General features: G+C 47.5%; 1 protein-coding gene across 5 annotated transcripts; it reads left to right on the top strand.

The window, feature by feature from the left end:
- The first annotated feature begins 645 nt into the window (after positions 1-645).
- On the top strand, positions 646-23,240 carry clocka (clock circadian regulator a). 5 transcript variants are annotated; one of them, XM_036554175.1, is made up of 24 exons: positions 646-725; positions 7,062-7,137; positions 13,546-13,613; positions 13,937-14,142; positions 14,395-14,486; positions 15,307-15,366; positions 15,797-15,945; positions 16,243-16,334; positions 16,576-16,665; positions 17,979-18,099; positions 18,227-18,340; positions 18,490-18,608; positions 19,375-19,457; positions 19,619-19,725; positions 19,828-19,975; positions 20,099-20,174; positions 20,264-20,408; positions 20,618-20,718; positions 20,821-20,910; positions 21,374-21,520; positions 21,730-21,963; positions 22,061-22,221; positions 22,312-22,570; positions 23,008-23,240. In XM_036554175.1, exons 5-24 carry the CDS (start codon positions 14,467-14,469, stop codon positions 23,182-23,184), a joined length of 2,493 nt encoding a protein of 830 aa, XP_036410068.1. In that variant the 5' UTR covers positions 646-725; positions 7,062-7,137; positions 13,546-13,613; positions 13,937-14,142; positions 14,395-14,466; the 3' UTR covers positions 23,185-23,240. The 5 variants fall into 5 exon arrangements, with proteins under 5 accessions (XP_036410068.1, XP_036410042.1, XP_036410059.1 ...); XM_036554149.1 differs by having other exon boundaries at positions 20,818-20,910; XM_036554166.1 differs by having other exon boundaries at positions 20,261-20,408.
- Positions 23,241-23,498: the final 258 nt, after the last annotated feature.

Below are 23,498 nucleotides of genomic sequence, written 5' to 3'. Positions count from 1 at the left end.
GATTGGACAACTCGCCCATCAATCACTTAGTCCCCTGGCGCGCTCTCTGTGTGAAGTTTGGTTGACGTGCGTGTTTGACCTGATTGGAGTCATGCCAGCCGAGCGAGCGTCACATAAAGGCCAAAGATTTAGAACATTTGTGTAACACGAAATTAAAATGGCACGTATTCATAAAACCAGGTAATATAAACGAAATAAACAATATAGTACAAATTGCACCTAAAATTACGATTCATGTGACTAAATGTTTCAAAATGAAATAACGATAGTATACGCGGACCAAAACATACAACGATGTTTGTGTTGCAATAATAATATAACATGTACTTGTCCTGCAAAAAGTGTGTTACACGCTAATTTAATGTCAAACTCCCTGTTCGACGATGCAAAAAGAAGCTAGAGGTGCGTTTTGATACTTGATGTATGAACAACCATAGTTACAACACTGTAAATTTGACGGCACGCCGTACAGCTCTGTGGCTGTTGATTAAACGCTCAGAAGCAGAAGTTTCTTGGTCTTTTCTTATTGATCCAGCGAATAGTAAAATATTCCATCCGCGCCGCGCTCGCACGCACACTGCCAGATTGTGCGCTGCGCGGCGCCATTGCGCATGCGCACGGAACCCGGGCTCGGCCTGCTGTTTTTCTAAGCCCAGTCCAACCCAACGCAGCCTCCTAATTCAAAACAAGCACAGAAAAACACTGGGAAACGCTTTATTTGTAAGGTAAGGCGTGGATTTCGGCTCGTGAATGTTGCACTTTTCGGCGATCAGGTTGAGCAGTATTGCAGCGGGGGGGGTGGGGGGTTTGCGGCTGCGGTGGGCAGAGAGGGGAAACGGGGCTGTTTTTTCCCCAGCTGGGGCAGACTGGAGGCCCGCTGACCCACATTTATATTCGCTCGGAATTAGAGCCGAGTGCGCACTGTACTGCACCGCAAAAGGTTTGTTAACACCGATACACCAGCGTGGCCTTCGTGTTTAAGGTTTAACATTGGGTCCCGGGGACGGATCCGTGTAGTGTATGATTTTTACACTTTGCTTCTATATTTAGACGAAAGACTAGTTAGTGGAGTGACGGTGCGGGCTTCGCGCAGCGGGTGCGCATATGCAATGACATCAAACTTGCGCTTCTCTTATTCATTTTATCTTCGCAAGGCTAAGTGTGAATTTTCCGCACTTCGAGTCGTATTAAGGGCAGTCAGGCTTTCGGTGATTTTTATAGTTCACTTGGACGTTTTCATTTGGATTGGGATTGTGCGGAGATAATCGTCGGTTTAGTATCTTTACTGGTTTTGAACATCTCGGATCCACAAATGGTCGTATAAGAGCGGAGCAACCTGTGGCTCAGGCTGTATGGATCTGCTAGATCTCGCCAGTGTGTTTGTTAGCCAGCTAAAATAGCTGAATGGCTGCAGATTTCCACCACACTGGATTATTTTACGCAGTTCATCGTGTGCGGAGAACACATGTAGCTAGCCGGATAGCCAGATAGCTACTTTAAGCGAGCTGCTGGTTTTGAATATTTGGACATTTCTGCATTTCTAACGTTAGATTTAAGACAAGCCCAGCTAGCGGTGTGCTAATCGACCATTTTCTTCATCGGCCTTAGCGATAACAGCACATTATGCTGTAGTTAACCAGCATTGCCAGCTCGCTAACACACCTTATACGTTTAAATGAATCGAAAGTTAGCCAGCTAATGATAGCCAGTTGGCAATCTCACCAACTATAGTGAATCATTGCATTTAACTGGCTCGTCAGTTTCATGATTATCCTATTATTTGTAGATGGGTCTCGGAGTTACATCCGGACCCTGATTAGTTTGAATGAAGAATAACTGCAAGAGGGAAGTTAGTTTATGGCGGAAGTTGGCCATTTACACTCGAAGATTTTAATTAGCTGACTGGTGTCATTGTAAATTAGCTGTGTAATGGATAATATTGGCCATTTTCCCTCTCTGACCTTATGTTTTGCCGGAGTGAAATCTCAGCGTTTTGTGTTTTTATTTTACCTCAAACGGCAAATTTAAGAAGTAATCAGTTGTTTATTTGACTGTTCATTTGGATTTGTTTAGGTAGTTATCCGTTATTTAGCCTGCTAGCCCTGGCCGTCTAAGTAATAAACTTTTGTGCTTCCTGGACCGTGCAGACACCAGTGAACCTTAAAACTTCCCTCAAAAGGAGTGTGACATGACTTTCTGCTCATTAACCGGAAGATGTTGTTTAATTTAAATGATGTGTCTGGCTATGCCTTGCAGATTAATTTCAGTAACACCATGTTTACTATGTTAAACTTTGAATCACACCGCCTTGTGGAGTTGCTTCTCCCACTGTCAAATGTCTGATGCACACAGCACATGCTTTAAAAGAGACAGACCTGGACTTTCTACAGAACAGAGGTCAGGGAGGTCAAAGGTCAGATAGCACCAGTGTATTGCTTAAAGAAAATGGCAAGTAATGTGCTGTCACTGGTCTGGGTGTTCAGACGGTCACAGATTTGCAGGCATACGCTCACACTTGTATTCCTTTTTGGAAGCAGACCATTACATTACATTACAGGCATTTAGCAGATGCTCTTATCATCTGCTGATGTACATCAACTACAGTTTTTTTTGCAATGTTATTCATTTGTACAGCTGGATATTTATTGAGGCAATTGCGGGTTAAGTACTTTGCCCAAGGATAGAGCAGCAGTACCCCCCATGGGGAATTGAACCAGCAACGTTACGAGTCCTCCTCCTTAACCACTGTGCTACACTGCCGCCACAAACATTACTGAACTGTATTGATCAAAAGGCACAACAGGGGGCTCAAACCCAACTCTCCATGAAGATAGTGGCTTTAATGCAGCGTGTTATACCGCTTTAACGGGTTAACAGTTAGATCTGTGGCTGTAACCAAATAATAACCAATATAGTAATCGCCTGTCAGCAGGGAATCGCCCACACTACCATCTAACACAGCTGGAGAGGTTTAGTTCAGCTGATGCCCGACCGGGTTTAGAGCCCAAAGCCATATGGTCCCACAGTCCCTGAGCATGAGTTAACATTGATGCCTAAACCATATGGAAAGTGCAGTGTAATGCAGCTGAGACATTGTGTTTGAAAACCTGAACATGCGGGTATGTTATTTAGAGGCTAACATGAACAGTGTGTTGAAGAGTCTGCTGTAGGGAATAAAGAGGATATTAAGAATGGTTTGATTTTAACAGGGTTCCAGGCACCACATGGGAGAGCACAGAGAGGTCTTTTCACTGTTAGTACTCATGCTTTTTAAAATAAAAAAAAAACATGTTGCAACATACGTTTGTTTTTCTGCAGTACTGTAATACTTATACCGTAATACTTTAATACTAATAAGAGTTACTCGACAGTTTATTAAGTGCAATGTTTTCGGTAATCATAATGTACATTGTCTCAGTGTTATCATCTATTAACGTACAGCAGTGTGTTTTAACAGCCTGTCAGCCACTGCACAGTATGTCTCAAAATGATGTTAACTTTGCTGAATCTTAGCTGCAGGATCAGGTCAACAGCAAGTAAAATGCTGCTGTGTATTTATTTCAAGGTAACTAATAACAGACCATTGACCTTGAAAAAAAATAGGTTGACTTTACTGTCTGTAATCAAAGGCACAATAAACGTAGCTCAGAATGATCTAACCTAATGCAATTCCACTCATATAGCTGCTTAAGACACTTTAATTGTTAAAAAGACAAATGAAATGCACTGCTGGACATGCACTCTCAGCTCTCTGAGGGCAGGAAGCGGAAGCTCTCAGGGTTACTGATGAGTGACACTCGTGCCCAGTGAGTCTGCCGCAGTTTTTCCACACCAGCACTGCAGTCATAACCCTGAAAATGGCCAGCGATGCAGCTAGCAGCGCAGCTAGTGACTGTCCCAACTGCTGAGTCTTGACTGGCCTCAGAAAAAAAAAAAAGCGGGAAGTTTGCTTTAAAATGTGTGCGTTGTTGCATCATGCTGAGCGAGAGTATAGCCACAATGAGCCATGTGAAGCTCATTGTACAGGGCCAGTTTAGCTGATGATGTCCTTTGGATGGTCATTCACAACACTGCTGTTTTCAGTGGTCCTACAGCTAAATGTGCCACTGTTGGTTACATCAATTACTTTTAAACAATACACCTGGGCAAAGAAAGTCTAATGGGCTATGCTGAAGATGGCAATCCATAGGTTTCCATTTATAGTTGGTGTCCATAGAAAAGTTTTTTGGGGGGAAAAAAAAAACAAAATGTGGAAATTAAGAGGGTTGGGATATTAAGCACAATGGCCAGGTTCACCTGTATTGTGCAGTTTTGTACATTAAAATGTTTGTATTTCCATTTTGTTTCAAATGATGATCTTCCCAAACTCAGTAACTAGGCATTCATATTATTAAGATTTTATACCTTTGAAAATGAGTGAAAAAACCTTCTTAAAAAGTTTATGGAAGAAATGGCAGAGACAAGTATGTTTTTTCCCATCAAGTTACTTCCTGTTTGTGAAGTGGTGTCTTCTGATTGGCCCAGTGTGTGGGCGTGGTGGAGCGGTTCTGTGACCGGAAGAGGTAGAGCAGCTCTGATTGGTTCTGTGAGGTGTGTGCACATGATTTCAATCAAATTGAAATTAATTAAATTAAAATAATGAGTCCTTATTCTCAGTCTGGAAAAACAATGCGTACACATCTGGGCAATAGCAAAACATTGCTGAAATGAGAAACCCGAAGCCTGCTGTCTGAATTCGTGCCTGATGGGTGTTTCAGCTGGCAGGCCATTCTCGTGCATCAGAATCACACAATGCTTTCACAGTGAGCATGTGTAGTGTTCATGCTGCCAGGAACACTGATAATCACTACCCATTGTATACAATGATGAAAAGCCTGGATTAAATGCTTTCACAGGTATGCACAAATAAGTGTATGTATATATTAGATCAGTATTTTTTTTTTTTTTAGAGCTCAGCAGTTTAAATGCAATATCTAAAGCCCAGGAGGCTGCAGGTTTTATTTATTTAAGTGTGATAAAGATGAGACTCGGATGCAGTTCAACAAGTAGAATGGATGTGGGCAGATGTACAGGACATCAGCAGTTATTTATGGACAAATCATTTTCCATATACAGAGACCCCCCTTCCTGATAGTGTGCCAGGAAACTATGGGACAAGAGCAGTAGTTTGCAATGGCAACATTAACGAGCTTATAAACATGTAATTTGTGGCAATGCACGGAAAATCAGCTAAAGCTGAAAAATCTAAACATCCACACTTATTTTACAGCCCAAGAGACACATTCCCCTCCTTGGGTCTCGTTGTCATCAGTATTGGGGTAGAATCTTGTGCGATCAAAATTATCAGAGCACACTAGGGTGATGCTTACTGCTCTTTGGTAATGTTATTTAAGATTTACTGACGATATCACTGGGAAACAGCAATAAGGAAGTGCAAATAGTAATTTTGGAACTGGAGCAAAATTGGTATGATACACGTTTTTGGGTTGCCTTGTTTTAAACAGCTAGCTTGGGTCTGCATTATAGTGTGTTAAGGTGTTCCCCATTGGCTGTTTCAGACAGGGACTTTTCCATGGCTTTAGATATATGCTCCGTGATGGGGAACCGTCTCCATGACAGCCACCCCCTTATTGACACGCAGCCCATTACCATTTCCATTAAATGAGCTAAAAGGCAACAAAACTGTACATCTTAACGATATTCAGATTTTTTGGAGGTGGGAGTGCAGAGAACTTTTCATTCAGTTCCATTCCATTCTTTTATTTTCCATTCTTTTCTCTCCTAATCTATCCTCTGTTATTCCATTCTGTTCTATTTCATTGTGTTCTGTTCCATTCTGATCCATTTCATTCTATTCTGGTCTATTCCATTTCATTCCCCTCCATTCTCTTCTTTTTGGGTCTGTTCCATTCTGTCCCATTCCATTCTCCTTCCCATTCCATTCTGTTCATTCTCTTCTCTCTTCCATTCCATTCCATGCTCTTCTTGTCCATTCCATTCTATACTATTCCATGATCTGTTCATAATGTGCTTTAATCTGCGGTGATATTTTGTGTGATATGCAGTCCGGTGCTGAGAGAGCCCAAGCAGCTGGAGAGCATTTGTTCAGTCTGAAAAATTGTGTACGGATATACACTCCGCTGAAAGCTGGGTAAATCTGTCCTGAATCCAGTCTGATTAGACAGTGAGGCAGCATGAATCAGTGCTGATTGGGCAGTAAGCCAGTGTGAGTCAGTGCTGATTGGATGTTGATTGGGTTGTGGAGCTGACCCTGTACCCAGGTGAGCTTAATATTTCACTGTTTAGATTCAAACCTCCATGTCACCTCCGAACAGACAAATGCATATCTTTATGAATAAGTAATATTAATCTCAGCATTCCCCAAGTACTGTCAGTGCGGTGTGGTTATTGCTGGGATGTCTCCACCTGCAGGTGGCACCTGGAGCCTTGTGGACAGGGGCATCCAGGTCAGGTGAGGGGGCAGTGCCACCTAGTCTAGTGCCGGGCTGCAGGCTGAACCAAGAGGCAGGAGGGTTGTCTGTTGGTGTGTCCTGTCAGTAACGTGGGTGAACACTCTCTCCTCAGGCTGTTACATCAGCTTACATTTGCTCAGCAGACACTCTTATCCAGAGCAACTCACCTGGAGTACAATTCTTACATTTTGTATATTCATACAGCTGGATATTTACAGAGGCATTGTGGGTAAGCAGCCTGGCTGAGGACACAACAGCAGGCTGCTGAAAGGGAGACACAGGTGTAGAGCTTTACCTGTAGGAGTGACGTACACACAAGTGTAGAGTGCTTTACCTGTATGAGTGAAGTACACACAGGTGAATTGGTGCAGACCCTGAACTCCAGTAGAAACAGGGTGGTTTATATTGATTGCATTATGTTTCACTCATATTGATTACATCAGTGCCTAAATTCTGACACACATGTACACACACTGTGCAAACACTGATGCACAATCACACACTCTTACACACACATATTCTGCACACTTACAACTGTGTTGTATGGAGGCACTTCCCACATGTAAATGTGCTGTATGTCTTCCACAGAGGGCAGTCTCCACCAGCGGACTCTGAGCTGACGTCACTCGCCGCTGCACAGTTTGGCCTCCTGCACAGGGAAAAGGTACGATCACAGCTTTAGTCTTTGTATTTATGCACCCACTTCAGGAGACGCATCAGAGGCCTCTGTCTCTGTTCTGGGATATGTGTGTGAGCGTGTGTGCGCGTGCGTGTGCACGCGTGTGTGTTCGCATGTGTGTGTATGTGCGAGTGAGACTTTAACATCACTGGTAATTAAACATAACGCTTTTGGATAACCTGCTGATTAAGCTGCGCTCTTTTGGATATCATGCTAATTAAACATCACTGCGCGAGATGTCATGGTAATTAAAAATCCACACATTGGGCACTGCACAGCTGATACTGAAGATGCTTTTGAAGCACATTTTAAATGTTTTTACATAAACATTGGGTTTAATTTGTCTAAAATATGTGTTTGATGTTGCTGTGGAGAGTGGGGATTTGGTCTTGAGTGTTCGATGAATAATGTGATCAGTCTTGCAGACTAGGTATAACAGGTAGGTATAGCAGGTGCTGATTACTCTGAGCTGTAGCAGGTGAAGCAGGTGTTGGGGCTGTTCTAAAGAGTGGAAAGATCTCTAGTGAAGGTGTGACTTTAATCCTGTTGAGCAGAAATGTAAATGTGGTGAATTTTAGAATAACAGTGTAATTAAGGGTCTTTGACTGTGGTGTAGCTGTCCCATGGAGGCTGTCAGAGTGCGGGGAGGGGGACACCCCTGTGGGCTGAAGTGTCGATCGCTAAGAGGGCCGCTGTTCTCAGCCTCTCTCTGCTGCCCCCTCCTGTGCAGCAGACTCTCCTGAGGTTATCCCCCACCTCCCCCACCGGGTGATCTCATTATCTGGGCTGCAGACGGCTGTGGAAACTCCCCATGCTGTTCTCCCCAAAATGGTGTTTCCCTGCATTTGAAAAATGAGAAAATTCAATCAAATACATTAACAAATAAAACAGGCTGGAATGAAGAGTGAAGAGTCTCACTCACTGCCCAAACTTCACTTCTGTGTGCTTATAGAATACTCCCTGAAAAGAGGGAGAGAGAGAAGGAAATGGGGGGGACTGAGAGAGAGTGAGAGAGAGTGAGAGAGAGTGAGAGAGAGTGAGAGAGAGTGAGAGTGAGAGAGAGTGAGAGAGAGTGAGAGAGAGTGAGAGAGAGTGAGAGAGAGTGAGAGAGAGTGAGAGAGAGTGAGAGAGAGAGAGCGAGAGAAGGAGGGGGAGTAAGAGAGAGGGAGCAAAGCATGGGGGGAGATGGAGAGGGTGAGAGAGAGGGAGAGCAAGAGAGAGGGTGGGGGGGATCCCCAGCACAGCAACAGAGAGCAGGAGGTCTGTATTGTGCTCCTCCTGGATGTGTACTTCACTGGAGAAAACAGTGCTTTAGTCTCCTAAACTTCTCAGCTGTGATTCTTGCTCATATTAATGAAATATTGCTACACTGTCCACTGTAATACAGGTAAACTTCAGTGGAGCTGAGTTACAAGCTTCTTTATAACGTTTTCAGATTTTTTATTCAAAACTGAATTGTATTGAATTGTATTGTCTTGCACTGTAGAGCATTACTGTATTGTATTGTGAGAATGTTTGATAGTTAACAATTAAAAGTTAACTGGGTGTGTTTTTATTTATCTGTATATGTATACACACACACACACACACACACACACACACACACACACGATTGTTTAGTACTCACCACCACGGTCCAATTGCTGTGTGGAGTAGGGAACAGCGCTCGGGCCTCCCACGCGCGTGCACACACTCGCACACACACACGCACACACACACACTCGCACACATGCGCATACACACACTGAGTCAGACTCTCATATTCTCTCCTACTGAAGCAGACTGACCTACTTGGCATGCTGCTGTTTCCTGTTGCAACGGGGCGGCAGCTCTTTTTATAGAGCAGATTCCAGCCCTGCTAGTGCTGCGCCAGGGACAGCCTGCGCATTCCAGCGCACTCCAACGCAGACTGTGACGCACTCCATCGCAGACTGTAATGCACACTCACGCTCTAACGCGCTCCAGCACACTGTAACGCACACTCACGCTCCAACACACTTCAGTACACTGTAGCACAGATTGTAACTGACTGTAATGCAAACTGTAACACAAACTGTAACATGCGCTCACACTCTAACGCACTCCAGTGCTCTTTAACCCAGCATGTAAAGCACTCCTGTGCCCACACTTGCACACTAACGCACTCTAAAACATTTTAACACACACTAATACAGACTCTCAGTCTAACACACACTCTAACACACTGTAACTTTCTAACACACATTAACAAACCCCAAACCCAAATGCACACTCTAACACACAGTAACACACTTTCTAATGCCCACATGCATTCACACACACACACACACACACACAGTTACAGTTGGATTCCTGTGTAGTGAGGCATAGCTCCATTTGTCAGCGGGATTGTGGACATGTGCATGGGCAGCTTCTGCTATGACTTTGTGTGTGTGTGTGTGAGAGAGAGTGTGAATGAGAGTGTGTGTGTTTGTGTGCATGTGCGCACACTTGATCTTTCAGTACATAAGCAGCTGTATTTGCGGTTGTAAATGTGTGGAGGCTGTTATCTTTGACTGGATTGGGTTCAGGGTGTCTGCAGATTATTATGGGATTGAAGACATCTTTAGGAGTAGGCAGTGAACCCGTCCATAGTGTGCAGAGATTACTGTCTGGGCCTGGATTTTGCCTGTGTGTGTGTGAGAGAGACACTTGTCTGTGTGCCATGCAGTGTTTGTTTATGGTGTGTATGGTGGATGTGTGTGTATGTGTGGTGTGTATGGTCTTACGTAGTGTGTGTGTACTCAGCTGTAAAGCACCATTTATTCTCTCACAGGGTGCAGGGTTGGCATGTGATTGGCTGGAGGGAGCTGGGAGGGGTGCAGGGTTTTCATGTGATTGCCTGGAGGGAGCTGGGAGGGGTGCAGGGTTTTCATGTGATTGCCTGGAGGGAGCTGGGAGGGGTTCAGGACTGTCGTGCGATTGACTGGAGGGAGCTGGGAATGGTGCAGGGCTGGCGTGCAATTGGCTGGAGGGAGCTGGGAATGGTGCAGGGCTGGCGTGCAATTGGCTGGAGGGAGCTGGGAATGGTGCAGGGGTGGCGTGCGATTGGCTGGAGGGAGCTGGGAATGGTGCAGGGCTGGCGTGCAATTGGCTGGAGGGAGCTGGGAATGGTGCAGGGCTGGCGTGCAATTGGCTGGAGGGAGCTGGGTATGGTGCAGGGGTGGCGTGCGATTGGCTGGAGGGAGCTGGGAATGGTGCAGGGGTGGCGTGCGATTGGCTGGAGGGAGCTGGGAATGGTGCAGGGGTGGCGTGCGATTGGCTGGAGGGAGCTGGGAATGGTGCAGGGGTGGCGTGCAATTGGCTGGAGGGAGCTGGGAATGGTGCAGGGGTGGCGTGTGATTGGCTGGAGGGAGCTGGGAATGGTGCAGGGCTGGCGTGCGATTGGCTGGAGGGAGCTGGGAATGGTGCAGGGGTGGCGTGTGATTGGCTGGAGGGAGCTGGGAATGGTGCAGGGGTGGCGTGCGATTGGCTTTGCAGTAAAGAGTGAAGTAGGTCAGTGGGTCATCAGGGCACTGGGACGATGATGACATCACAGTTACACAAGCATTACTGCTGCTGCTGTTTCTCTCTCTCTTTCCCTCTCTCTGTCTCTTCTGTCTTTCTTTCCCTCGCTCTCCTTCTCTCTCTCTATCCCTCTTTCTGTCCCCTTCTCTTTATCCCTCTCTCTATCCCTGTCTCTCTTCTTTCTCTCCCTCTCCCCCCTCCTGCTCTATCGCTCTCTGTCCCTCTCCCTCTCTATTCCTCTCTCTCTTCTCTGTCTTTCTCTCCCTCTGTCAGTTCAGTTCAGTTTGAAATCAAAGTGCTTTATTGGCATGGCACATGTAAACATTGGTATTTCTAGAGCAGTTTACAGCAGTGTAACCAGTGGAAGTAACACAGTAATAGACATGTAAAGAGAGGACATGTGAAGTTTGCATTTCCAGTTTTCATAATGGTAGCAATCAAAATAAAATTAAGATATAATTACATAAATTCCTCCCTCTCCTGTCCTGGTCTGTCCTCTCTCTGCATCTTCTCTGTTCTGCTGTTTAAATTCAAATAAACTTTATTGGCATTACCACTCTGACATGCAGTGTTGCAAAAGCAGTTTTCACAAAAATATGATATTATACAAAAGTACTATTAAACTTCTCAACGTAATTGATTACCAAAACAAGAATTATAGTGGATAAAAATTGAAGAATAGCAAAAAATTCTCCATATTTGAAATTACTGAGTTGATGCTTCCTGCCCAGTGTTGCTCGGGCACTCTGAAGCATGCTGTGCTGTCAGACATGGAGTGGTATCCCTCCCCTAGAATTAATAACTTCTCTTTATAGTTTATTTTTTTTTAAATGCAGGGAGACATTTAAAATATTGAAAGCATTTGTATGCGGTTGTGTGGAATATATGACAGCGCAGGAGTGTGGAATATATGACAGCGCAGCCTCCCTTCCACCTCGCCTGTATCACACTGACCACCAGTTCTCTGATGGCAGTCTTTCTCTGTGGCCAGGTACTCTGGGTGGCAGCAGTGAGCAGTGGACACAGAACTTAACTGCATTTCAGAGACATCTTTTTCTCTCACGGTGGGGCACCAGGCAATACTACACATGTCTGCTGTTTATACTTTGTGCTCAATGTGCAAATACAGTGTAGCTGCTCAGAATTCGTATGGTCGCATTGTTTCAGTGCTGTACTGCATTTCAGTAATATAATCACATGAAACAAGTTTATCATACATAGAGTCCCAATTGTCCCTTTCCTTTATTACCGCTTTCCCCAATCTGATAACATTTAGTAACATTCGTTCTGCAGAGAAGCACTTTTAGTAATAAATGCAAAATTAAATAAATTAGATTGTCCTACTCGTAGCCTTTTGGACAGTGAAAGAGGCTCAGTGTCGCGCGCTCATTGTCTTTATGAAACGTTATAGTTGCATTGGTCCTGAAGAGGGTACACGGTGAACAGAGACACATGCCTCGTGAGCTAGTTAGGTTTGTGCTCTCTGTGGTGTTGATAGAACATCAGTGAGTGCACAGTTAGTGTACATGTTCCGTTATTTAACTGGCGTTCCAAATTTAAATCACTCTGGGCTTATTTAACTGGCATGCAGTAAACTGCTTGTTGAAACTGTAGCAACTGTTAAAATGCTGTTAGAAAGGAAATTCCACTTCAGAGAGTGAATTCCATCAGTGATTTTGCCACGGTGAACATTAGGGCACCCTGCATGTGTTGACCTGATGTTGTTGGGGTCTGGAGTATTCTGATGTGTAGTGGAGACATTCTTACTGTGGTGTGATGCTCCAATTCTACATTTACATTTATTCATTTGGCAGAAGCTTTTATCCAAAGCGACTTACAAGTGAGGCAGACTACAACACAAGCGAAAGTCATACAGGGAGTCACGATATTAGAAGTGCTGCGTGACCAAGTTTCAACATATGGCTAGACAAGTGTAGCGAAGGGCGAGAGCAGTCGCCCCGCCCGGCCTTGAACCCGGGTCTATGGGGTACCAAACTGCAGCTTTGACCGCAACGCTAAAGAGCCAGGCTCGTTGGTATGGCAGTCAGAGCACATACTCAACCGTAGTGACGGCACTCCGTCACACTGCCCTCCCCTTCGGGAAGCGCACCCATACGCTTCACGCACCATGGCGTCCCTCACGCATCCCCCACCGCACTTCTCCCATCCCAGGGTGCCCCACTCACCAGTGCTTCACCTATCTCTGGGGTCCCTCACACCGTGCTTCACCCATCTCTGGGGTCCCTCACACACCGGGGTCAACTGAACCTGGGGGTCCCTCATACGGCTCACACACCGGGCACGCCTCCGATGACCTCGTGGCCAGCCATCCCACTTCTGACACCATTTGTAGCGAAGGGCAAGAGCAGTAGCATGGTTGGTACCCTGTAGACCCGGGTTCAAGGCTGGGTGGGGTGACTGCTCTCGCCCTTCGCTACACAAGGTATAAATGAACTGGTAGAGATAAAGGTGCATGAAATCATAGATTTGGAATATTTTAAGGAAAACAAAGATTAAGACATGAGAAAGTGCTTTAGGTAGTAGTGTTCAGGTGCGAGTGTAAGAGCTGTGTCTTCCGATGTTTCTTGAAGATAGTGCGGGACAAAGGAGAAAGTTCTGGTCAGTGATTTTATGCCGCAGTGTGACGGGACCACCAGAACACCAGCTCCTCGGTAGCAGAACATAGTGGTTGGGAGGGAACATAGGTTTGAGAGAGTGGACCTGATTCTAACCCTGTAGAATTACTCATGAGTGACACTGTGATTGACAAGCATGCCCATTTCATTTTGTTGTACTCAACATGTGTTCTGGTACTGTGTTTTGTTCAGATTTAATGATAAAGTGAATATGTGTGTTGTCCTGTTTTAGGCTGGACAGGGAAGATACTTTGTGAGGAATCTGATCCACAGCTTCTCTAAACAGATCCTGCCACATTGGTGAGTGCCTCCCTCTCCGCTGCACTGTTTCACCCCAAATCCCTAACCCCTAACCCTAACCCCTCTGTGCTGCACTGTTTCAACCCTAATCCTTAACCCATAACCCTAACCCCTCTCTGCTGCACCCTGTTTCAACCCTAACCCCACTCAACTGCTGTGTAAACGTTAGCACGATGTTTCAGTGTTCATGTACAGGTGTTTTAAATGACAGGAGTGATACTTTTCGCATTAATTCTCATTAATGACAGAGCCAAGTGTTTTTTGGTGTGTGTGACAGGTGTGTTTTTGGCTGTGTGCTCATTTGCTGGTGTGTTATCTGACAGGTGTGCTTGCTGCCTGTCATGTGGCACCTTCACACACGGACCCGCAGGAAACTAGAGCGCTGCGCGGGCTCCCGATAACCCGGATTCTGATTGGCTCTTCCAGCCCAAGACTCCGCCCCTCCCAGCACTCCCTGATCTGACCCCGCCCATCTGAGCCAGAACAGCATCTGCTTCGACCCACACACACCACACCGGTTGCACTGCTGGTGAGGACCTGGACAGAACCCAGTGTGTAGTGGGTCAAAACCCCACACAGTGTGCAGTAGGGTAGAGAGGGACCCTATTGGGTCAGAGCCCCACACAGTGTGCAGTAGGGTAGTGAGAGACCCTATTGGGTCAGAACCCCATATAGTGTGCGTTAGGGCACAGAAAGGCTGTATTGGGTCAGAACTGTACACAGTGTTCAATAGGGTGTGGCTCAGCCCTCCAGGTTTACCTGCTTCTCTGTATTCCCGCAGGGCTATTCACAGATGTCTACCTCACGCTTAAAGGGACTTTCACTACCACAGCGACCCTGAACTAGCAACACCATGACCTCCAGCATAGACCGGTAAGTATCTGCCTGGCCTTCCCATCATCCACTGTGAACATCAGGTGCTGTTGACAGTTTCCATGGTGATGCACTAATTAAATTGTTGAAGTTTGCAAAAAACCAGTTGTTGAGAGGGGGTGGTAGCAGAGACGCAGCTATGTTTTATTTTCTAAAGCAAACAGAAAGTGTGCACAATTACCCATAATTCTCCTGATCGTGTGGGGTCAGAATATGATTATTGCCACAGCTCAATGGGCAAACAGTGACTGAAGTAAGCATGTCATTTGGATAGGTGCTTACTTTGTGTGTAGCTTGCAGTGTTACGCAGCCTTCCATTGTTATTCTGTTGGAATACTTGTAGTATTAGTAGCTGAGAGAAGTATTTATAATTATTGTAGTTATTAGTCATCAGCCGGCAGAGAAGGTGCAAGTTTGACCGGCTCAGTGAGGGTGCTTCCTCCACCTGACTGCTGAGTCATGGAACAGTGAGCTGACCAGCACCCCCTGCTGTCCTGGCTCCTATAGTGCAGCCCATTCAATATTTGACCTAGTTTTTTCTGAATACAGTAAGGGTGGTGACGCAGGTTTGCAGCGTGGCCACGGCGTGCTTTGGCTCACATCTGTGGTGTTCAGTGCTACAGACAGCAGAGCAAACTGACCGACAGTGTTCTCTTGGGAATATGTCTGTTTGTGGAGGAACTGATTCCGATTGGATAGTATACGTTGTGATCATCGTTTGTAGAGGAGCCTGAGCTGTGATGTGTCTGATTTGTGAAGTGTGATAATTCTTCACAATTATTCACAATACGTATAACTTGATCTGTGGTGTGTGTTACAGAGATGATAGCAGCATTTTTGATGGGTTGATGGAAGAAGATGAGAAAGATAAAGCTAAACGGTGAGTTGGTGTGTGTGTGTGTGTGTGTGTGTGTGTGTGTGTGTGGTGGGCGGGGGGGGGGGGGGGTGCAGACTTTGTCTGGGGAGTTATCAGCTCCAGGGTAAACGAGGAAAGGATGTGTGGTGAGCCCAGTCACTGACTCACACTCTTTTTTATAGTTTATTATATACTTACATACTTACAGCTGGTGATGATTTTTCACTGTGCTACGTGAACAGAGCTTTGTGATGATCTTGATTGTATAACGTGCTGTAGCAGGTAAAATTTGATGGATTGATTTGGTTTTTAAAATTTGAAAAGGGTTCATGGTAATATTTGGTAGTATTTTTGATACGTTGTCATACAGAAGTGTTGTAAATGTTGTTATTTCTGGGGAGGGGGATGCTGTTTCAGCCCCAGTATGCTTACTGCTGGTGTTCGATCCCTGCAGAGTGTCCAGGAACAAGTCGGAGAAGAAGCGCAGAGACCAGTTTAATGTGCTCATTAAGGAACTGGGCACCATGTTGCCCGGCAACACACGCAAAATGGACAAGTCCACCATCCTGCAGAAAAGCATCGACTTCCTGCGCAAGCACAAAGGTAAGTCTCCACCCCCTATGAGGCCCCGCCCCTATGCGAGACCCTGCCCCTCTGTGAGACTCCATCCCTCTTTAAGGCTTCACTCCCTGTGCTGTCCTTTCTACAGAAGCACACTGTTAAACCCCGCCCCCTCGCTCTGCAGGGTCCCACACAGGCATCCAGTCGGTGCTCTTCCTGATCCAGGCCTGAGCGAAGGCCTAGCTCATACTTGCGTACACACACACACACGGGCGCTTACTGGCCTGCTCTCCATCTGTCCCTGCCCTCCATTATCTCACGCCTCTCTCTGTCCGGCAGAAATTGCTGCGCAGTCTGAGTCCAGTGAGATCAGGCAGGACTGGAAACCCCCGTTCCTTAGCAATGAGGAGTTTACACAGCTGATGCTGGAGGTGAGTGAGTAGAGTTTACAGTGTGTCTGTTCATTTACACAGTGAGTATCACTATTCACACTCTGTGTGTTTACATAGTCAGTGTGTAGAAGTTTACACTCAGTGTTTAGCAGTTTACGCAATTGGTCTGCTGTCAGTAGTCAGACTGTTCTGAAACCTTAACCCATAACCCAAAGCTCTCAGCGAATCAGGGTGAAGTATGACTGCTGTTTTTTTTCCTTTTCTCATTTTAACCCTGCAGGCGCTGGATGGCTTCTTCCTGGCGATAATGACAGATGGGAATATAATCTATGTGTCAGAGAGCGTTACCTCCTTACTGGAACACCTCCCTGTGAGTGTGTTTGTGTGTGTGTGTGTGTGTGTGTGTGTGTGTGCGTGCGCACGCAAGCATGTATTTATATAAATGTAGAAATATATCTTTTGAAATTGAATTGAAATTCACAATACAATTCAGTTTGACTGTATTGTGGTCGGTCTGGTATTTGTGTTTCCATATAGCTGCTAATCAGGCGCTCTTATCCACAGAGACTTACAAAGGTTACAATTTTATCCATTTATACAGCTGGATATTTACTTAAGCAACTGTGGGTTAAGTACCTTGCTCAAGGGTACAACAACAGTATCCCAGCAAGGAATAAAATAGGCAACCTTTCGGCTAGAAGTCCTGCCCCTTAATCACTGCCACCCAGATTTAGGGACAGAAGTCAAGGAGTTGTGTACTAAGGAAAAGCAGATTTCGAAGATGCTGATTGGCTGAGAGGTGAAGCAGGATCTGTCTGAGTTGATTGGTTTGTTGCGCTGTGATCCCTGACCTAGAGGGCGTTCCCTCTTGTCTTTCCGCATGGGGGGGCAAGAGTGTAGCATAGTGGTTAAGGAGCAGGACTTGTAACCGAAAGGTTGCCGTTTCGATTCCCTGTTTGAGCCTACTGCTGTACCCTTTGGCAAGGTACTTAACCCACCATCCACCACCACCGATATTGACTCAGTAAATATCCAGCTGTATAAATGGGTAACATTGTAAAAAATCTCTAACTGATGTAAGTCGCTCTGGATAAGAGCGTCTGCTAAATGCCAATATTAATTAATGTTGCCTGTTAGAATAGCAGCAGGACAGAACCCTCACCTTTCAGATTAATATTAAAAAATCAAATCTGTGGCCAAAAATCATATGTAGCTACATTGTGGAGACTGAGAAGTTTCCCTGAAACAGTCACCATGGTGAAGCTTCCTGAGGTTTTATTGTGTTGTGCTGGACAGCCCTGCCCCTGGCCACGCCCCTTCCCACCCTCCTGGTGGTCTCACATTCCCTCAGGCTGTATTTGCTGTTGTGTAAGATGCAATGTTTCTGCTCTGGAATGCCCTATAGCCCTGAGTAATAATGGAGTTAGTGGAATATGAACATTATTCTGGTAATTACCATATACTGCTGTTCAAATAAATATTTGTTGTCTGCTTCATTGATGTTTGTTTCCAATTTAATAAGGATAAACATTAATAACTACAAGGAATTCATTAAAACCTTTCTTTCCTTATTACTATATTTTATACACATTTATTTATTAGTATATTTTATATACCAGTAAATATTGCTCTTACTCTCTGAGTCACTCACTCGCTACTGTCTGTCTGTGTCTCTGTCTCTAGTCGGACCTGGTGGACCAGAACCTGTTGAATTTTCTCCCACTGGGAGAGCACTCGGAGGTGTACAAAGTCCTCTCCACTCAGATGCTGGAGGGCGAGACCCTAACCCCTGAGTATCTGAAAAGTAAGTACTTTTCCTCCCCTTGGACTCCCATCTCTCTCTCCCTAAGAGCACTGGTTGTTGTGCTGGTTTATGTTTCCTGTAAAGCATGCAGGTGTTCAGCTGTAACTGCATGAGTTGATTTTTGCAGCTAAAAACCAGCTGGAGTTCTGCTGCCACATGCTGAGGGGGACCATCGACCCCAAAGAGCCGCCCGTGTACGAGTATGTCAAGTTCATCGGGAACTTCAAATCCCTCAACAAGGGTGAGTCCTCCCTGACACGCTCTCACAGGATGCTGTGTGACGCTGCCACCTGCAGGGGGTGGTGTGCATTGCAGACTGTGGTGCTGCGTAACACTGCCACCTGCAGGGCATGGTGTGCATAGCAGACGGTCTGCCTCCTGTCCCCGCAGTGTCCAACTCCACGCGAAACGGGCTAGAGGGAGTGATCCAGCGCTCGCTGTGTCCTGCCTTCGAGGACCGCGTCTGCTTCATCGCCACCGTCAGACTTGCCAAGCCGCAGTTCATCAAGGTGCCTATCGCACCACCACGCGTGTGCGCGCACACACACACACACACACACAGACAGACCGTATACATCCACACATCACCACACACACACTTTGACTGTATCTTACCGCATAAAATCACACGTGCACACTCCTCTGACCATGTACAATTTCACATACACACTCCTTTCTGACCATATACAATTTCACATACACACTCCTTTCTGACCATATACAATTTCACATACACACTCCTCTGACCATGTACAATTTCACATACACACTCCTCTGACTATGTACAATTTCACATACACACTCCTCTGACTATGTACAATTTCACATACACACTCCTCTGACCATGTACAATTTCACATACACACTCCTCTGACCATGTACAATTTCACATACACACTCCTTTCTGACCATGTACAATTTCACATACACACTCCTTTCTGACCATGTACAATTTCACATACACACTCCTCTGACCATGTACAATTTCACATACACACTCCTCTGACCATGTACAATTTCACATACACACTCCTCTGACCATGTACAATTTCACATACACACTCCTTTCTGACCATGTACAATTTCACATACACACTCCTCTGACCATGTACAATTTCACATACACACTCCTCTGACCATATACAATCTCACATACACACTCCTTTCTGACTGTATACAATCAGGTGTGTGTGTTGCAGTGTGTTTTCCCTCCTTGCTGAATGTTTTCAGGGTAAATGTGTGACTCTCTGCTCTCTCTCCTCTTTGCTTCTGCAGGAGATGTGCACAGTGGAGGAACCCAATGAAGAATTCACCTCCAGGCACAGCTTAGAATGGAAGTTTCTCTTTCTGGATCACAGGTAAAGCTGTCACTGCGTGTGTGTGTGTGTGTGTGTGTGTGTGTGTGTGTGTGTGTGTGTGGGGGGGGGGGGGGGGGGGTTCTTTCCTCTCTAGCTGAAGGGAAGACAGATGGATGGACAGTGTAATTTGAGTAATGCATTGATGTCATTTTTGTGCACAGGGCTCCCCCGATTATTGGTTACCTGCCGTTCGAGGTTCTGGGCACATCTGGCTATGATTACTACCATGTGGATGACCTGGAAACCCTGGCAAAATGCCACGAGCACTGTGAGTGCCCCACCCACCTCCACAGGGGAGGAGTGTCCGAGTGTGTCCTTGTGTAGAGTCTGTTTGTCGCGCATGTGTGTGACATGTCTCTCTGCCCTGCAGTGATGCAGTATGGGAAAGGGAAGTCCTGCTACTACAGATTCCTCACTAAAGGACAGCAGTGGATCTGGCTGCAGACTCACTACTACATCACCTACCACCAGTGGAACTCGCGCCCCGAATTCATCGTCTGCACCCACACCGTCGTGAGGTAAACGCCCCCTTTATTCTGAAACACCTTTCAGCACTGCTGCTGCACAGTGAGTGTGTGCAGGGCGTGCGCAGGGCGTGCAAGCCGTCCTGATTGGTTGACTGTTTTGCTCTCCTGGTTCAGCTATGCAGAGGTGCGGGCGGAGCAGCGCAGAGAGCTGGGCATTGAGGAGTCTCCCCCTGAAACAGCTGCAGAGAAGGTGAGTGTCTGACTCTTTCTCTCTGTAGTGACTGACTCTCTGGTTTCTGCTGTGACTCACTCTTCATTGACTCTTTCCTCCCTCAGCAGAGTCAGGACTCGGGCTCTGAGTCTCAGCTAAACACCTCCAGCCTGAAGGAGGCGCTGGAGCGCTTTGACCACAGCCGCACCCCCTCCGCTTCATCCCGAAGCTCGAGGAAGTCCTCCTCCCATACAGCTGTGTCTGACCCCGCCTGTACGTATCAAACCCCTCCCCTTCCTGTCAGTAAGCATTAAACCCCTCCCCTTCCTGCCTGTGTGTATGGGTACCTTCCTGTATGCTGTACATAGCTCATAAACACTCGCATAGCTTTTCAGAGATGACAGCTGCTGATTGCGTAGTCTGCCCGTGAGTGCGGTCTCTGCTGTGACTCGTGACTCTGACTCGGTGTTTCTGTTCTGCAGCGACTCAGACGAAGCTGCTGACAGACCAGAGCACGCCGCCGCGGCAGTCCCTGTCGGCGATTGAGATGACCTCACAGCGGAGATCGTCCATAAGCAGCCAGGTGAGTCACTGCGCAGCAGCAGCAGGAAGAAGAGCTGACACCATTCCTGTTCCTGTTGTGTGTGTTTTTACACACCTGTGTGCCGCTTCTGTTTCCCAGCAGTCTATGAGCTCCCAGAACACAGGTCAGAATCTGGCGCAGCCGATGATCTCCCAGCCTCAACCCCAGCAGCAGGTGCAGCCCAGCGTTCAGGTGAGGACCGCGACCGCACTCACTGACCACACACTTTCACTGACCGCACACTCTCACTGCAACCGCACACACACACTCTCGCTGACTGCACACTCTCACAGTCACCGCACGCGCACTCTCATTGACCACACACACTCTCACTGACCGCACACCCTCACAGTGACCACAGACTCTCACTGATGACTCTTCTCGTAAGACTTCACATTGATATGAGTACACCACCACCACATTGTAGTGATTCTACTGTAGTGTATAGCATTGCCTACCGTATTACTGTACTGTAGTGTATTATACTCTGTACTGTAATTCACTATACTGTGTATTAGATTACTATACTGCACTGAGTTCTGTGTTCCTCCACCACGCTGTGTGCTGTATTGCTGCACTATACTCTGCACTGTACTCCGCACTACACTCTGGACTGTAGTATGCTGTACTGATGGGTTGTCCACCTGCGCTGCAGTTCTCCGCCCAGCTGGGCGCCATGCAGCACCTGAAAGACCAGCTGGAGCAGAGGACCAGGATGATCGAGGCCAACATCCAGAGACAGCAGGAGGAGCTGCGCAAGATCCAGGAGCAGCTGCACATGGTGCAGGGCCAGGGCCTCCACGTGAGTTAGCATGTCCCGCATGCACATCAGTGCCGCGTGGGTTTCGCTTACGCGTTCCCGTTTAGCTTCTGATTGGCTGAGGGCAGGGTTTTAAACGCATTGATATAAACGTGCGCATCCTGTCAGTGCTGTTAGAGAGCGCGTGTCTCAGATCTGTTCAGCATTGCCGTGGAGATGGAGCTCCTCCTCACTGTGTGTGATGTGTGCAGATGTTCTCCCAGCAGGCGGGCGGGGCTTTGAGCCTGAGCTCTGCCCTCACCATGCAGGGCCAGGTCCTCCCGGCGGCCGCGCTCGGGGGCAGCCTGGCGCCCGCCCACGTCGGCACGCCGCACACCATACAGCAGCAGCAGCAGGCCCAACCCCAGCAGCAGCAGGCTCCGCCTCAAGCACAGCAGGCCACACCCCAAAACCTCCTGCGAGAACAGAGCTCCACCCATACGCAGGTAAGACACACCCCTCACTCTGATACACACACATATACACACACACACACTCTCTCTCTCTCTCTCTCTGACTGCGCTGTGTGTCTCCTCTGTCCAGCAGTCTCAACGGCCCTCCAGCGCGCTGCCCGCATCTCTCTATAACACCATGATGATCTCCCCTCCCGGCTCGGCCAGCGTGGTCCAGATCGCCACCAGTCTGGCGCAGAGCAACAGCCAGAGTGGTGCTGTGGCAACCTTCACCCAGGACCGGCAGATCCGGTACTCAGCACCCCTCACTGTGTGAGGCTTTCTCCCCCACCCCCCCCCTGTAAATGTCACTGAGTGTCCCTTCTTCCCCCCCCCCCCTAGGTTTCCCGGAGGGCAGCCCCTCCTGACGAAGCTGGTGACCGCTCCGATGGCGTGCGGCGCAGTCATGGTTCCCACAACGATGTTCATGGGGCAGGTGGTGACGGCGTACAACACGTTTGCCCCGCAGCAGGGCCAGGCGCAGGCCATCAGCATCACGCCCCAGCAGCAGCCTGCACAGGGGTCGCAGACGCAGTCCGCAACACCGCAGCCCGGACAGCCGACTGCGCAGATCGCTCAGCAGCCGCAGCAGTTCCTACAGGTAACCAGCAAGGGCAGCACTGTGCTGGCTGTGAGTCCTCTGTGGGTGTTACTCACTCTCTCTCTCTCTCTCTCACTCTGTGACTCTGTCTCTGACTCTGCTCTCTCTCTCTCTCTCTCTTTCTGTCTCTCTCTCTCTCTGTGACTCTGTCTCTGACTCTGCTCTCTCTCTCTGTGTCTCTCTCTCTCTCTCTCTCTCTCTCTCTCTCTCTCTCTCTCTCTGTGACTGTCTCTGACTCTGCTCTCTCTCTCTCTCTGTGACTCTGTCTCTGACTCTGCTCTCTCTCTCTCTCTGTGACTCTGTCTCTGACTCTGCTCTCTCTCTCTGACTCTGTCTCTGACTCTGCTCTCTCTCTCTGACTCTGTCTCTGACTCCGCTCTCTCTCTCTCTGTGACTCTGTCTCTGACTCTGCTCTCTCTCTCTCTGTGACTTGGCAGGCGCCGCGGCTGCTGCAGGGCAGCCAGTCAACACAGCTGATCCTGCAGGCGGCGTTCCCGCTGCACCAGCAGAGCAGCTTCACTGCTACACAGCCGCAGACTCAGCAGCAGCCGCAGCAGCTGGCCTCTCACAGGACTGACAGCCTGTCGGACCGCTCCAGTGCCCAGCCCCAGTAACCCCCCAACCTGGACTAACCCAAACATCAATGCAGTATTGGGACTGTACCTCGGTGGTCACCCCCATCTCAGGTGGTACTCACTATGTGTGTGGGGGGGGTTGGGTGGGGGGTGGGGTGGGGGTTTCGTTGACCTCGCCAGGGCAGCTGGCTGTTTGCACTGAATTCTGGGAAGAAGGAAGGAACTGCCAAGCATCACAAGGACACAACTCACCACCATGGTAACAGTACTGAACTGTTCACCACAGCAGCAGTGGAGAACTCCTCACCATGGTAACGTACAGTACTCTTTCACCGTGGTAACCAGAGAAGCAG

This window comes from Megalops cyprinoides, chromosome 2, assembly GCF_013368585.1.
Source record: "Megalops cyprinoides isolate fMegCyp1 chromosome 2, fMegCyp1.pri, whole genome shotgun sequence".
In the NCBI taxonomy this organism is placed as follows: Eukaryota; Metazoa; Chordata; class Actinopteri; order Elopiformes; family Megalopidae; genus Megalops; species Megalops cyprinoides.
The sequence above is the reverse complement of the archived record's forward strand: the minus strand, read 5'-3'. Positions and strand labels throughout refer to the sequence as shown.

What these genes read in the sequence shown, in the direction of transcription:
- clocka (XM_036554140.1), top strand. Translation starts at nt 14,467, where the DNA reads ATGACCTCCAGCATAGACCG. An exon ending in TGCAGGGCCAGGGCCTCCAC is followed by an intron (nt 21,521 to 21,729) that starts GTGAGTTAGCAT and finishes TGATGTGTGCAG; the next exon opens with ATGTTCTCCCAGCAGGCGGG. An exon ending in ACCCAGGACCGGCAGATCCG is followed by an intron (nt 22,222 to 22,311) that starts GTACTCAGCACC and finishes CCCCCCCCCTAG; the next exon opens with GTTTCCCGGAGGGCAGCCCC.